The sequence below is a fragment of the Rhinopithecus bieti genome, unplaced genomic scaffold (genome assembly GCF_001698545.2).
Source record: "Rhinopithecus bieti isolate Rb0 unplaced genomic scaffold, ASM169854v2 scaffold_32081, whole genome shotgun sequence".
Lineage (NCBI taxonomy): Eukaryota > Metazoa > Chordata > Mammalia > Primates > Cercopithecidae > Rhinopithecus > Rhinopithecus bieti.
Window position 1 is genome coordinate 4,864,509 of NW_016814436.1, and position 16,180 is coordinate 4,880,688.

Below are 16,180 nucleotides of genomic sequence, written 5' to 3' on the forward strand. Positions count from 1 at the left end.
TGTACGGGTGGGACTGGCGCTGGAGGCAGCCACCGCGGGGACGCCCTCTGCGTCGCCATCCCCATCGCCGCCGCTGCCACCGAACTTGCCCCAAGTTCGGGCGGGGCCGGCGCGACGGGCCCGGCGGGGCACGAGTGGCAGAGGGAGCCTGAAGTTCCCGATGCCCAACTACCAGGTGGCGTTGTTTGAGAACGAGCCGGCGGGCACCCTCATCCTCCAGCTGCACGCGCACTACACCATCGAGGGCGAGGAGGAGCGAGTGAGCTATTACATGGAGGGGCTGTTCGACGAGCGCTCCCGGGACTACTTCCGCATCGACTCCGCCACGGGTGCGGTGAGCACGGACAGCGTGCTGGACCGCGAGACCAAGGAGACGCACGTCCTCAGGGTGAAGGCCGTCGACTACAGCACGCCGCCGCGCTCGGCCACCACCTACATCACTGTCTTGGTCAAAGACACCAACGACCACAGCCCGGTCTTCGAGCAGTCGGAGTACCGCGAGCGCGTGCGGGAGAACCTGGAGGTGGGCTACGAGGTGCTGACCATCCGCGCCAGCGACCGCGACTCGCCTGTCAACGCCAACGTGCGCTACCGCGTGCTGGGGGGCGCGTGGGACGTCTTCCAGCTCAACGAGAGCTCCGGCGTGGTGAGCACGAGGGCGGTGCTGGACCGGGAGGAGGCGGCCGAGTACCAGCTGCTGGTGGAGGCCAACGACCAGGGGCGCAACCCAGGCCCGCTCAGCGCCACGGCCACCGTGTACATCGAGGTGGAGGACGAGAACGACAACTACCCCCAGTTCAGTGAGCAGAACTACGTGGTCCAGGTGCCCGAGGACGTAGGGCTCAACACCGCTGTGCTGCGAGTGCAGGCCACGGACCGGGACCAGGGCCAGAACGCGGCCATTCACTACAGCATCCTCAGCGGGAACGTGGCCGGCCAGTTCTACCTGCACTCACTGAGCGGGATCCTGGATGTGATCAACCCCCTGGATTTTGAGGATGTCCAGAAGTACTCGCTGAGCATCAAGGCCCAGGATGGGGGCCGGCCCCCGCTCATCAATTCTTCCGGGGTGGTGTCTGTGCAGGTGCTGGATGTCAACGACAACGAGCCTATCTTTGTGAGCAGCCCATTCCAGGCCACGGTGCTGGAGAATGTGCCCCTGGGCTACCCCGTGGTGCACATTCAGGCGGTGGACGCGGACTCAGGGGAGAATGCCCGGCTGCACTATCGCCTGGTGGACACAGCCTCCGCCTTTCTGGGGGGTGGCAGTGCTGGGCCTAAGAACCCTGCCCCCACCCCTGACTTCCCCTTTCAGATCCACAACAGCTCCGGTTGGATCACAGTGTGTGCCGAGCTGGACCGCGAGGAGGTGGAGCACTACAGCTTCGGGGTGGAGGCGGTGGACCACGGCTCGCCCCCCATGAGCTCCTCCACCAGCGTGTCCATCACGGTGCTGGATGTGAACGACAACGACCCGGTGTTCACGCAGCCCACCTACGAGCTTCGTCTGAATGAGGATGCGGCTGTGGGGAGCAGCGTGCTGACCCTGCAGGCCCGCGACCGTGACGCTAACAGTGTGATTACCTACCAGCTCACGGGGGGCAACACCCGGAACCGCTTTGCACTCAGCAGCCAGAGAGGGGGAGGCCTCATCACACTCGCACTACCTCTGGACTACAAGCAGGAGCAGCAGTACGTGCTGGCAGTGACGGCCTCCGACGGCACACGGTCACACACTGCACATGTCCTAATCAATGTCACCGACGCCAACACCCACCGGCCCGTCTTTCAGAGCTCCCATTACACAGTGAGTGTCAGTGAGGACAGGCCTGTGGGCACCTCCATTGCTACCCTCAGTGCCAACGATGAGGACACAGGAGAGAATGCCCGCATCACCTATGTGATTCAGGACCCTGTGCCGCAGTTCCGCATCGACCCCGACAGTGGCACCATGTACACTATGATGGAGTTGGACTATGAGAACCAGGTCGCCTACACACTGACCATTATGGCCCAGGACAACGGCATCCCGCAGAAGTCAGACACCACCACCCTGGAGATCCTCATCCTCGATGCCAATGACAATGCGCCCCAGTTCCTGTGGGATTTCTACCAGGGTTCCATCTTTGAGGATGCTCCACCCTCAACCAGCATCCTCCAGGTCTCTGCCACGGACCGGGACTCAGGTCCCAATGGACGTCTGCTGTACACCTTCCAGGGTGGGGATGACGGCGATGGGGACTTCTACATCGAGCCCACGTCTGGTGTGATCCGCACCCAGCGCCGGCTGGACCGGGAGAATGTGGCGGTGTACAACCTTTGGGCTCTGGCTGTGGATCGGGGCAGTCCCACTCCCCTTAGCGCCTCGGTGGAAATCCAGGTGACCATCTTGGACATTAATGACAATGCCCCCATGTTTGAGAAGGACGAGCTGGAGCTGTTTGTTGAGGAGAACAACCCAGTGGGGTCGGTGGTGGCAAAGATCCGTGCTAACGACCCCGATGAAGGCCCCAATGCCCAGATCATGTATCAGATCGTGGAAGGGGACATGCGGCATTTCTTCCAGCTGGACCTGCTCAATGGGGACCTGCGTGCCATGGTGGAGCTGGACTTTGAGGTCCGGCGGGAGTATGTGCTGGTGGTGCAGGCCACATCGGCTCCGCTGGTGAGCCGAGCCACGGTCCACATCCTTCTCGTGGACCAGAATGACAACCCGCCCGTGCTGCCCGACTTCCAGATCCTCTTCAACAACTATGTCACCAACAAGTCCAACAACTTCCCCACCGGGGTGATCGGCCGCATCCCGGCCCATGACCCCGACGTGTCAGACAGCCTCAACTACACCTTCCTGCAGGGCAATGAGCTGCGCCTGTTGCTGTTGGACCCCGCCACGGGTGAGCTGCAGCTCAGCCGCGACCTGGACAACAACCGGCCGCTGGAGGCGCTCATGGAGGTGTCTGTGTCTGGTGAGTGGCCGTCGGGGTGGGAGGAGCGGCTCCGGATGGGCCTCCTGGAGAGCCTCAGGAACCCGCCAAGGGCCCCGCCTGGCATGCCGGGGCGCATTTGGGCCGGGCCCGGGCAGCTCTGCAAGGATTTGTTGCCGCTGGTTGGATGCTGGGGGTGAGCACCCCACCTAGGCCCAGCGAGGGGGAGAGGCACCACGCCGCTTCCGTCAGCATGCTGGGAGCAGGCCTGCAGTTCTCCAAGTTCAAGACCGGGGCTCAGCACCTTTCTCAGCAGGCTAGTGACTCCTGAGTAGAGCTATTAAAATGTGGCCTCCAGGTGATCTGGGTCACAGGGTTTGCTTGAGGGTGCTCTTTCATCAGCCAGCCACAGGGGTCTCTGGGAAGATCAGAGGTCACTGCCCCTTCCATGTGCCAATTAAATCCAGGGTGGGACCGTTGGAAATTGTCAGATGGGTCCCTGAGTCACCCTATAATGCAGCCGGTGTTCCCTTGGTCTGGTTTTTCTGTCTCCTGCAGATAATAACAGTCGGCCTTACGTGTGTAGGGCTTTGTGCAAGCTCTTTGAAAAGCATAGCCTCATTTGATCTTGGCTTCTGCCCCTGAACGCGGGCTTGTAATTTGGGTGCTCTTGAAGAGGCCTGCCCAGTTAGTGGTGGAGCCAGTGTGGGAACCTTGCTCGCCTGCTCTGGGGCTGGAGGTGAACAGAAGGGAGGGGAAGCCTGGGCTCAGCTGTCGGAAGTTTGGCTGGTCCTCCACGCCTCTGACCCTGTGTGCCAGGGCTGGCCTGCGGGACTGGGGAGGTGTTGGAATTGGGAGACACAGAAGAGACAGAAGAACTTCGCGGGGGTTGGGGGAACAATAAAGGTCCCCTAGTGGCTCTTTGAGGTTTGCCTGACATCCAAGGATGCTGGTGCAGGCAGATGACCTTATTTGTAAACCCAAACTACTGCCAAGAAGACCTCAGATTGGCGGGCTGTTTGAGTCAGTGTTTCAGAGGAATTGTTTAAACAGTGAGTTATTAGGATACAACATTGCCACAGGAGCCCTGGAAGAATTAAAATGTTAACTTTGTGATTTGTTTCGTTTCTGAAGTTGGCTGTCATTCTGTAATATAGGAAGGGTTGGATAGCTAACAGCTTCCAGTTACAGTTGTTTGCTTATAAGATGTGAAACTTACAGATTCAGTTTTGATACGATACAAACTTTCAGCACAATTTTGGCAGTACAATCTATTTGTTGGTGGATATTTTAGGTTTTGTGAGACTGTGAAAATGTGTGGAGAATGTGGAATAGGCCCTTAAGGGCGAATTAACCGGGGCTATGGATATTCTTAGGAAGTTCTTCTTCTGTACCACTTTATCTGATAGATAAAGCGGGATGGGAAATTTGGCCTGTTTAAAAACGACTTGGCCCGATAATAGGGTTTAGATTTAACAAGGGACGAGATAGTGGGAACAGATCCATGCTAGGGGCAGGGATGTTTTATATGTCTGTGGTATCAGTAATGTGGGTCCCCCCACTGTTAGCCAGACAGCAGGGTTTAGGATGGATTCCCTTCCAGGGAGGTTGGTTCCTGAGGGCTGTCTCACCTGGGGCGCACAGCTTGGACCACAGCTGAAGATGGGTTGGGGGCTCCATGCTATGTAGTCACTGTCTCAACCATCCAGTTATTGGCTCTGCTCTTTTGCAGACACGCTCATACTCTCGTGTAAATCACACACTGGGTCCTCATGCATCCACACCACGCCTCCCCCACCCACCCAACCGCCCCAACACACACCCAGATATGACAGTGGTTACCTTTGACTGGGTTCCAGCAAGTGGTTTTCTTTACTCTTTTATTTGCACTGTCATGTGTTTCCCTGGTAATTGGGAGCCGACTGGTGTCATGCTGCTGCTCATTTTACAGATGCAGACACTGAGCCCCAGGGGTGTTGAGAGACCTTCTCAGGGCTGCACAGCCAGTGGGCAGGGGCACTTGGTGTTAAACCACGATCTACAGAAAAAGCCCGCCCTTCACATTCCCCTCTCTTTCTTCGGAGAACATTTTTGACGAATTAGTTGCTGAACTGAATTACTCCAGGGTCAAATGGGTACTCTGCTTTAAAGTAGGCATACAACCGGGTGCCGTGGCTCACGCCTGTAATCCCAGCACCGTGGGAGGCCGAGGTGGGCGGATCACCTGAGGTCGGGAGTTCGAGACCAGCCTGGCCAACATGGTGAAACTCTGTCTCTACCAAAAATACAAAAATTAGACAGGTGTGGTGGCGAGCACCTGTAGTTCCAGCTGCTCGGGAGGCTGAGGCAGGAAAATCGCTTGGATCTGGGAGGCGGAGTTTGCAGTGAGCCGAGCTCCCACTGCTGCACTGTAGCCTGGGCGACAGAGTGAGATTGTCTCAAAATAAATAAACACATAAAAGGACGTGCGGAAATCTCAGACCGTTTGACTAGGATTTAATGCTCCAAATAAGCAAATCACTATTGACTAGAAGATCTATGGTTCCAGACGGCAAAGCACTGGGTAGAAAACAGACCAGACAGAAAGATCAGCCCTTGAATTAAGCGGAGGTTTTATTAAGGAACAATACAGGGAAGCGGTGGTTTCAAACTCATCCACTGTTTTCAGTTGAGTGTTGTTGGTTCCTTAGGATTTACAGCCATGCCCTAAAGCCTTTGATGCAGTATGACTGGCCTGGAAATGCTGTATGGAACAGGCCAGCCATCAACTGGGTTTAGTGGGAGCCATTCCAGGAAGGGCTGCCAGCTTTCCGCAGAGGAGCCCAGGAGGGATGGGCGCACTGAGGGCAGGGCCTGGGAAGGCACGCATGGTGGAGGCAGTTCATTTAGTCTGGCGTGGGGTTGAACACAATCACTGTGACTGTGACTAGATAGTCGTTGATGGTTTTATATAGCCCACCAAGAACGGAACATTTTTTGAAAATTTTTTCACATCAGAATATAGTGAAATTCAAATAGCTGCCAGTTTTGAATGACAGCCAGCGATACAAGATGTTCATTTTTTGCGATGGTTTTTGAATGAGATTTTAAATTCTGTGATAGGGACTTTTTATTATGAGCTTGTATAAAAGCTGTGTTTGCATTTTTCAGAGCAATGTGGCTGATGAGCCAATGGACAACTCAAGCCTTGAGTATGCTTTGTGTTCTTTCTGGACAGTGGTCTTTCAGAAATATTGACATTCTTCATTTTATTTTATTTTATTTTAATTAAAAAAACAATTTATATATAATGAATTATATACATTATAATGAATTATGTGTAAGTTATATACACAAACTTATGTGTGTGTATGTGTATATATGGGTGTGTGTGTATGAGACAGGGTCTTGCCCTGTTGCCCCAGCTGGAGTGCAGTGGGGCATGATCACGACTCATGTCAGCCTTGATCTCAGCTCATTCCACCACCACACCTGGCTGATTTTTTTTTAAAATTTGTAGTAGAGACAAGGGCTCACTATGTTATTCAGTCTGGTCTCCAGCTCTTGAGCTCAAGTGATCCATCTGCCTTGGCCTCCCAGAGTGCTGAAATTATAGGCATGAGCCACTGTGCCTGGCCAGGTGTATATATTTATGAGGTACGTGAGATATTTTGGCACCGGTATGCAATGTATAATGATCGCATCATGGAGAATGGGGTCTCCACCCCCTCAAGCATTTATCCTTTGTATTATGAACAGTCCAGTTATACTCTTTTAGTTATTTTTGAATGTACAGTTAAATTATTATTGACTATAGTCTTGCTGTTGGGCTAAATACTAGGTCTTATTCTTTTTTTTTGAGACGGAGTCTTACTCTGTCTTCCAGCCAGGAGTGCAGTGGCATGATCTCGGCTCACTGCAACCTCTACCTCCGGGGTTCAAGTGATTCTCCTACCTCAGCCTTCTGAGTAGGTGGGATTACAGGTGCATACCACCACACCCAGCTCATTTTTGTATGTTTAGTAGAGACAACGTTTCACCATGTTGGCCAGGCTGGTCTCCAACTTCTGACCACAAGTGATCTGCCTGCCTCGGCCTCCTAAAGTGCTGGGATTACAGGCGTGAGCCACCGTGCCCAGCCCAGGATCTCATTCTTTTTTATAGTGGAATAGTACACCACGGTGTATATGTGCCACATTTCTTTTATCCAGTCATCTGTTGCCGGGCCATGTTATTTTTAATTCACTTTGAGTGTGTGTCCGTGGGTACAGGGCTGTAGGCCTCTCGTTGCAGAATGAGGTGCTTGGGAGAAAGACGATGTCCCCGCCTCTCCCGCTGTGTGTGTTGTAGATCCATGGATGTGGGAAAGTGGCGTTTGTGGGTGAGAATGATTGGCGGATGAGTCATTCAGGCATGTCAGAAAATACTGAAACTCGGTGAAATAACAGGATTGAGTAACCTTCTTGCCATTGACTTTGGTGGGGAGTGGATGGTATAAAGTCGTCTAGGCTTGATAAGCTTCCCTAAGTGTTTGCCTGGTTAAATACAGGATATCGCAGTGACTCTTAAACAGACGATTGCAAAGAAGGAAGTAGGGGCGGGCTGCTGTTCAGGCATTGTCTGGATGCACAGCATCGTGCTTTTCTGGAACTCACAGGGTAGAGAAGGATTGGACCTTTTATTTTTTGAGACAGAGTTTTGCTCTGTCTCCCAGGCTGGAGTGCAATGGCATGATTTGGCTCACTGCAACCTCCGCCTCCCGGGTTCAAGTGATTCTCCTGCCTCAGCTGCCTCGGCTTCCCAAGTACCTGGGATTACAGGCACCTGCCATCATGCTTGGGTAATTTTTGTATTTTTGTGGAGATGGGGTTTCACCGTGCTGGCCAGGCTGGTCTCCAACTCCTGACCTCAGGCGATCCGCCCGCCTCAGCCTCCCAAAATGCTGGGATTACAGGCGTGAGCCACCGCACCCAGCCTGGGTCGGACCATCTTAAATTGCTTCAGTGGCCAAGCAGGATTCTGCTAGTGTCACACCTTCCCAGGAGAGTTCAGTGCTTTTGGCAATGAGTTAACCATTTCAGAGCTCTGATAAGTCTGCAGATAGTGGCTTGCTCACACCTTGAGAAACACTGCCTCAGAAATGAGGAGTGTGGATTCATTTATCGAACACCTGCTGTGTGCGAAAGCTTGGAGAGCCATTGCGATCATGACTTCTGCAGCTGGGTGGAGATGGACCATCGGATGAGCGAGGGGGCTGAGCTCAGGGGCAGGGTGGTGACGCCAGGTGCAGGCAAGGATGGGCTGGGACCCTTCTGTACCCCCCAGGCATGTGCAGTGTGTGCCGGGCAGGGAGACCAGGAGTGGGGGGATCCCCTGGGTCGGGAGAGGGCTGACTGTGGAGGGTTTGGTGGGCCTCCTCGGGAGGATTTGGGCAAGAGCTGGGGCCCGTGTCCCAGCTGCTGGGCGGTGAGAGTGGAGGGGAGGGAAACTGGGAACATCATGCTTGCTCCAGCATGGGGGTGGCTGAGGAGGGATTTGCCAGCTTAGATGGTCAGACATATCCCAGCCGACATGCTGCATGTGCCAGGAACCCTCCCAGGCTCTGCTGGCCCCATCACTTGCAGTTGTCCCGCTGCCACCCTACGGCGTGCAAAGTACTGTTGCCACCTCCATCCCAGAGATGAGCAGACCGAGGACAGGGCTCCCAGGGCACCAGCTTGTGGTGGCAACAGCGGGATTTGAACCTGGACCAAGCAGCTCCTGAGGCATGTTCCATGTCTGTGCCTTCCAGAAAAAACTGGCTCTGGGAAGATGAGAGTGAAACTGAGAGAGGCGCGTTCCCTGAGCCAGAGTCCTTACTGGGAATCGACTCTGGGGAGAAGACATGAGGCCATTTTTGGCCCCGTGTGGCTGGGTGTCTTTGAGACTGTCCTGAAGTTGATTGTGTGTGCCAGTCCGGACTGGGGAGACCAGCTCAGATTATGGACACAGAAGTGAGGGCGCCGGCAGTTAGGAGGGGACCCAGGCCCAGTCTTGAGGAGCTATGGCCTGAGTAGCCTGCTGGGTGGGGAATGGTCTGCTTGGGAGCTGGAGCAGGAATAACCACGTGCAGGGGAGGTCCCACGGGTGAAGGCCCCGGAGGCTGAGGGAGGGTGAGGGTCTCTGAGGGGGTCATCCGTGATGGATGCCATCTGGCGGTTGGAGAGCCTGGGGACAGAGATGTGATGGGTTAGCCAAGGGCAGGTCCTTGGTGGCCTCTGTGAGATCTGAGTGGAGTGGTTTGGGGGTGCCTCTGAGGAGCAGATGACAAGGTCGCTGGCATGAGTGGGGTGGGAACGGGATCCAGCCTCAGAGGGAAGGCGGGGTGTCATGGGGACGGGGCCCGCACAAGGCCGAGCTAAAGGCCCAGCAGAATTGGCAGGTTACGGACAGCATCTAGCTGTCCTGCAACCTAGCGTGGGCACCGGCCCCTCGCAGGGGCATTGGGAGTGGGCAGTGTCAGGTCTTCCTCAGTGTCTCCCAAAGGGCTGCTGTGGCCAAGCTTCATAGATGGGTTTGCCAGGATAGTAACTTCTGCCTCAATCTCTGAGTCATCAGACCTGGAGGGGATGGAACAGCAAGAGGCAGATAGGAAAAGGGGGCCTGGGAGAATGCAAGGGGCCACAGCCCCATGGGACATGGACTCACCAGGGCAGGGCACCCCCTCAGCACCAGCTGCCTGGGGACAAGAGGTCTATGACTGGCCCCATGTACCAACCAGGGTGTTGAGAGACCATTTGTAAAAGTCCAGGTGAAGCAGCAGGCAGGTGAAACTCCGGGCGAGTTCCTGGAGCCCTGGGCAGGAGCCGGCAGGAGGGGTGGTGCTGGCCATGCCTGGAACGGGCCCATGTTGCTGGGCATGCCAGAACTCCATGCCGGCCCCAGTGTCACTGCTGACAGTCCCCTTGGGTTTGGGCTGGTGCCTATGCCTGCACATTTTGAAACCCGATAGCAGAACCTGTTTAGGAACGGGATAGGTGGGTAGATGGGGGCTGGGACCCCTGGCAGGGGCCACCTTAGCTGGGGTGTGGCCTGTGGCCTGGTGCCACGGGGCTCATCCCTGCCAGCACTTGGATACAAACAGAAGTAGATTTTATCGTGCGGGTGCAGCATGTAGAAAATAATCCTGAGTTTGGCGTGATTTCTTCAGTTCACAGCCTTGGGGGAAATCGTTTTCTAAGTTTTTTCTTCTTTTCCTGTAACCTGAACGCACAGGTTCATATAAATGCCCCAAATTCCCTAGAATGAAATTCCTGAATGCTGGGAGGGACTGTAGTAAACGACCCCCCGCCTTTTTTTTTTTGAGACGGAGTTTCACTCTTGTTGCCCAGGCTGGAGTGCAATGGCGCGATCTCAGCTCACTGCAACCTCTGTCCCCCGAGTTCAAGTGATTCTCCTGCCTGAGCCTCCTGAGTAGCTGAGATGACAGGCATGCGCCAACACGCCCAGCTAATTTTGTATTTTTGGTAGAGATGGGGTTTCTCCATGTTGATCAGGCTGGTCTTGAACTCCCGACCTCAGGTGATCCACCCGCTTTGGCCTCCCAAAGTGTTGGGATTATAGGCATGAGCCACCGTGGCTGGTCATAAACGACCCTTTTTAATTCAGCGACCCAGCCTTCCTCTTGCTTGTTTTGGGAGGAAATGCAGGCGGAAGTTCAAGCTGTGAGGGTCCAGAGGCCAGTCTTGCATTAGTGGCTGCTCCTCGTGGAGGCCCCTGGGCTTCCCTCTCGTGTGGCCTGTGAGCCTGGGGCCTGGTAGGAGGTGTGGATTGTTTCTGGAATGAGCCAGAGAGGACCCTCGGAGGGGTGACGGGAGGGGGCTGCCTGCCAGGTGGAGGGCCCGGTGCCTTTACTTGGGATACAAAGGGAGCCACGCAGAAGCACGGACAGCCCCCAGGAGCCGTTTTCGGTTCCTCCCATACGTGCTAAGGGACTTAGCCCCGGGTGAAGGGATGGGCGTTTTTCAGGAAAACACCAGTGGCTGAATTCTTACGCTTTTGCTTCAGGTAAGGACTTGTGGATATCTTAGCAATCAGGTCCCCTTTTTGGGCGTGAACATTCCATAGCTGGGAAAAGCCCCACACCAGCCTTTTAGTGGTGTCATCCCTCTAGCGCCTGTTCTCTTGTCCTGGATAAAGGCCAGGGGCTCTTAAAAAACAAACAAAACACACACACACACACACACACACACACACACACACACACAGCGGGGGTGGGGGCCACTTTCAAGGTCATTGTGTGAGGTAACACCTTTCCTTCCAGCCGCCCGACACACCAACTTCACCCCTTCCAGTTGTCATGGGAAATGTGCAGGGCACAGGGGGTGTCCCTCAGAGCTGCGGGCCTTGTCTGGGGGCTTGAGCGTGTCCCAGGCACAAGGGCCTGGCCTGTAAGAGGGGAATCAGGTAGGCAAGGAAGCTGGCCCTGCTCTGATTGAGAAGTGGGCGCGGGGCGAGAGCACTGTTCCTGGCCCTCCTGAGTCTGTGTGCTTCCCACCACCCCAGTGCCTGTTTGGGCTGTGCCTGCATCATCTCAGTGAGATCTTACAGGATCCCCATGGTAAGGGCAGAGAAACTGAGGCTAGAGAGCTTGTAGCAGCAGGAAGAGCCAGGCGCAGACTCTGGGGTCTGAGTGCTCTAATCGTGGTATTGACTACCACCTTCGGTCCCCTCTGTCTGCCAGTGGTGAGGCCCTGGGACACAAAGTTGGGGATTTCTGAGGACGGAAGCTCAGTGCAAGTGGCTGCATTGCCTGAAACAGGATGGCTGAGAGTTGCCTGCACATGGTGCCTGATTGCAGGGGTGGGCGACGGTAGCAGCCTGCTACAGGATTGTGGGAGGGGCTAAGGCTGAAGAAGGGGCTCCTGGGAGCCTTCTCTGGGTCCCTGTGGGGTCTCTTGTGGTAGAGCTGTCACAAGAAGCTGTGGAGTGCAGGACTGGTGGACACCAGGTGCAGGGAGGCAGGCATGTCGCTGGTCAGAGCTGGAGGCTCTATTTGGGGAGCCTGGGGAGGGAGATACCAGATAAGGAGCCTGCTCGGAGCAGGGGCTGACGCAAGCCTGTTGAGGGGCCTTCCGGCGCAGAGAAGCGGGATTCTACTGGCCAGGGAGCTGCCTTTCTCCTGCCCTCTCTTTTTCCCTCCCTCCCTCCCTCCCTCCCTCAAACTGTCCATCCACCCATCAAGATTTTTCTTTCTTTTAATTTAATTAATTTATTTATTTGAGACAGAGTCGCTCTGGAACGCAGGCTGGAGGGCAGTCGTGCGATCTCAACTCACTGCAAACACAGCCAGCTGATTTTTGTATTTTTAGTAGAGACAGGGTTTCACCACTTTGGCCAGGCTGGTCTCGAACTCCTGACCTCAGCTGATCCGCCTGCCTTGGCCTCCCAAAGCGCTGGGATTACAGGCATGAGCCACTGCACCAGGCTAAGATTTTTCTTTCTTAAAAGTCTGTTTTTATTCTCAGTTTTGTATCGTCTTTTAAATATTTTTTAGGATTTTTTTTTTCGTATCTAATCTAAATGACACTTGGTTAAAGTAAACTAACAGCAACTAATTCAAATAAAATCACATGCCCTGTTAGCATTCGGAGATAAGAATGCTCTTGCAGGGCAATAACCATTTGTCAGTGAGTTGATTGTTGCAGGGCGGTTTTCATCATCAGAATGAAGTTGTTCAGCTGCCCTGCAGTTCCACCGTCGGCCAAGGCCCCAGCGGCTGTCCTGTGATGTGTGGTGATGCCCAGCATGCGATGCAGGCCTGCTGAGCGAGTGTTCTCCTGGCATTGGAGACGGCCTGAGATTTCACCAGAGGTGAGGCCTGGGCTGTGCCCCACTCGCTGCCCTGTGCAGATTACCTGACGCTAGGTCAGCCTGGCCCCTCTGGACCTCAGAAGGTAGAAGGCCATTGCCTGGGGCCCGTTCCCTGCTGCCTCTCACCCTTCTGTAGATTAGGGATTGGAAAAGCAGAGATCCAGCCTGGAGATCTGACTGTGATTTGGGAAACCTCCCTTTTCTTTTCCATGTGTGTCACAAGGAAAAAATGAGATATTATCCAATTTAAAAAGTGTTATAAAAGATTTGCAAATTATATATATGATGAGGCATTAATATCCGGACCATATAAAGAACTCCTACAATTTAGCAACAAGAAAACAATGGAATTAAAAAATGAGCAAAGGGCCGGGCGCGGTGGCTCAAGCCTGTAATCCCAGCACTTTGGGAGGCCGAGACGGGCGGATCACGAGGTCAGGAGATCGAGACCATCCTGGCTAACACGGTGAAACCCCGTCTCTACTAAAAAATACAAAAAACTAGCCGGGCGACGTGGCGGGCGCCTGTAGTCCCAGCTACTCGGGAGGCTGAGGCAGGAGAATGGCATAAACCCAGCAGGCGGAGCTTGCAGTGAGCTGAGATCGTGCCACTGCACTCCAGCCTGGGCGACAGAACGAGACTCCGTCTCAAAAAAAAAAAATGAGCAAAGAGCTTGAGTAGACATTTCTTCCAAAGATACAAATGGCCAATAAGCACCAAAAAAGATGCTCAGCATCATTAGTCAACAGGGAAATTCAAATCAAAACCGCAGGCATGGGGACTCCAGCTTATAATCCCGGCACTTTCGGAATCTGAGGCAGGAGGATTGCTTGAGCCCAGGAATTGGCAATTTCTACCAAAAGAATATACAAAATATAAAAAAATTAGCTGGGCTTGGTAGCATGGGCCTCTAGTCTCAGCTACACAAGAGGCTGAGGTGGGAGGTTCTCCTCAGCCTGTGAGGTGGAGGTTGCAGTGAGCTGAGATTGCATCACTGCACTCCAGTCTGGGCAACAGAGTCAGACCCTGTCTCACACATACACGCTCTTGCAGGGAAATAACCATTTGCCAGTGAGTTGACTGACACACACACAAAAAAACCCCAAACCTGCAAGGAGATACTACTGCATACCCATTAGGATGACTGTGGTCAAAAAAAAACTCAGAAAACACGTGTTGAAGGATGCATGGAAACTGGAACGCTTTTGCTCTTTTGGCGGGGTATAAAATGGTGCAGCTGCTAGGGAACACAGTATGGAGGTTCTGCAAAATATGAAAAATAGAACTACCATATGCTCCAGCGATCCCACTTCTGGGTATAACCTAATTGAAAACAAGATCTTTATTTTATTTTGTTTTGAGATGGAGTCTCACTCTGTTGCCCAGGCTGGAGTGCAATGGTGCGATCTCGGCTCACTGCAGCCTCCACCTCCTGGGTTTAAGCAATTCTCCTGCCTCTGCCTCCCAAGCAGCTGGGATTACAGGCGTGTGCCGCCACACCTGGCTAATTATTATATTTTTAGTAGAGACGGGGTTTCTCCATGTTGGCCAGGATGGTCCCAAATTTCTGACCTCAGGTGACCTGCCTGCCTCAAGCCTCCCAAAGTGTTGGGATTACAGGCGTGAGCCACCACGCCCGGCCTGGCTGAAAATAAGATCTTTAAAGAGGTATTTGTACACCCATGTTCATAGCAGTGTTACTCACAGTAACCAAAAGGTGGAAGCACCCCAGATGTCCGTGGACAGATGAATGGATAAACAACATGTGTGGTTCATTTGCACGGTGGAATACTACTCAGCCTGGAAAAGGACAGAAGTTCTGACACTTGCTTCAATGTGGATGAACCTTGAGGATATTAGGACATTATGCTAAGTGAAATGAGCAAGATGCGAAAGCACAAATTCTGTATGATTCCACTGAGGTTCCTAGAGGAGTCAAATTCATAGAGACAGGAAGTGGGTGCCAGGGGGTGGGGAGGGGACAGGAGTTGGTGTTTAATGGCGACAGAGTTTCACTTTGGGAATGTGAAAGGCTCTGGAGATGGAGGGTGGTGATGGTTGTATAACAGTGTGAACGTACTTCATGCCCCTAAACTGTGGGTGCATTTAAAAATGGTTACAGTGGGCCAGGTACCGTGGCTCATGCCTGTAATCCCAGCACTTTGGGAGGCCGAGGCAGGTGGATCACATGAGGTCAGGAGCTCGAGATCAGCCTGGCCAACCTGGTGAAACCCTGTCTCTACTAAAAATACAAAAAATTAGCCGGGCCTGATGACGGGTGCCTGTAATCCCGGCTACTCGGGAGGCTGAGGTGGGAGAACTGCTTGAACTGGGGAGGTGGAGGTTGCAGTGAGCTGAGATCGTGCCATTTTACTCTAGCCTGGGTGACAAGAGCAAGACTGTGTCTCAAAAAAAAAAAAAAAAAAGTGGTTACCGTGTTAAGTTCCGTGTTATGTACATTTTATTACAAGAAAAAAATGCTAGAAGAACTAACGCAAACTGTTGCAGACACTCAGGTGTGGGAGGTGTGGGAGCAGGTGCCTGTGTCTGTAGTTCGGGGTGTGATTTCCCTGAGAGCTTGAGCACTGAGCGGGTTCCTTTGGTCCTGTCCTGGGGGTTGAGGCCATCCAGAGCCTCCTGCCGGGCTTGGGGCTCTTCTTCCTTCTGTGCCTTTTCTTGTGCTCTCAGCCTGTGTCTTGCCGTCATAAATGGCAATAGGGGGCTGGGTGCAGTGGCCCATGCCTGGAATCCTAGCACTTTAGGAAGCCGAGGCGCGTGGATCACCTGAGGTCAGGAGTTGGAGACCAGCCTGGCCAACCTGATGAAACCCCATCTCTACTAAAAAAATACAAAAATTAGCTGGGCGTGGTAGCGGGCACCTATAATCCCACCTACTCGGGTGGGTAAGGCAGGAGAATCGCTTGAACCCAGGAGGTGGAGGTTGCCGGGAGCCGAGATTACGCCATTGCACTCCAGCCTGGGTGACAAGAGCGAAACTCTGTCTCAAAAAAAAAAGCAATGGGGTAGGTACTGAAATACAAATCTTGCACCTGGTATGTGGATGAAATCTCTGGTTATTTGACTGCATATTGACAGCCACACACACGAACATGTTCCCTGTTTTAGGAGCCCTGAGTGCAAGGAAGGCTCCGTGTTTCTGGAGGCACCTCTGCAGGGTCCAGTGTTTCCTGGTTTTTCTGCAGGTTCTGGGACCTTGCATCTCAGGGGCATGGGAGGGGGTCCCTGGGTATGTGGGTGTCTCAGGCATCTCCCAGCCCCGCCCAGGAAGGGAGACCAGCTGGGCATTCAGGCCTGATGCCCAGCCTCCGCCTGGTTCCACCAACTCGGACAAGAGGTGAGCTGTGGTGGGCAACTGAGACCGATGCTCCCCGGGCCAACCCAGGGACTCCCAAATCCTAGCCCTG

The 16,180-nt window shown here is 53.8% G+C and overlaps 1 protein-coding gene across 1 annotated transcript in view; it reads left to right on the top strand.

Annotated features, from left to right (window-relative positions):
* The window catches only part of CELSR1 (cadherin EGF LAG seven-pass G-type receptor 1), a 197,185-nt gene that overhangs the window by 13,219 nt on the left and 167,786 nt on the right, over positions 1-16,180 (top strand). The window contains exon 6 of the mRNA XM_017850743.1: positions 3-2,966. Coding sequence (XP_017706232.1) covers positions 3-2,966 — 2,964 coding nt within the window. The remainder of the gene's footprint in view (positions 1-2; positions 2,967-16,180) is intronic.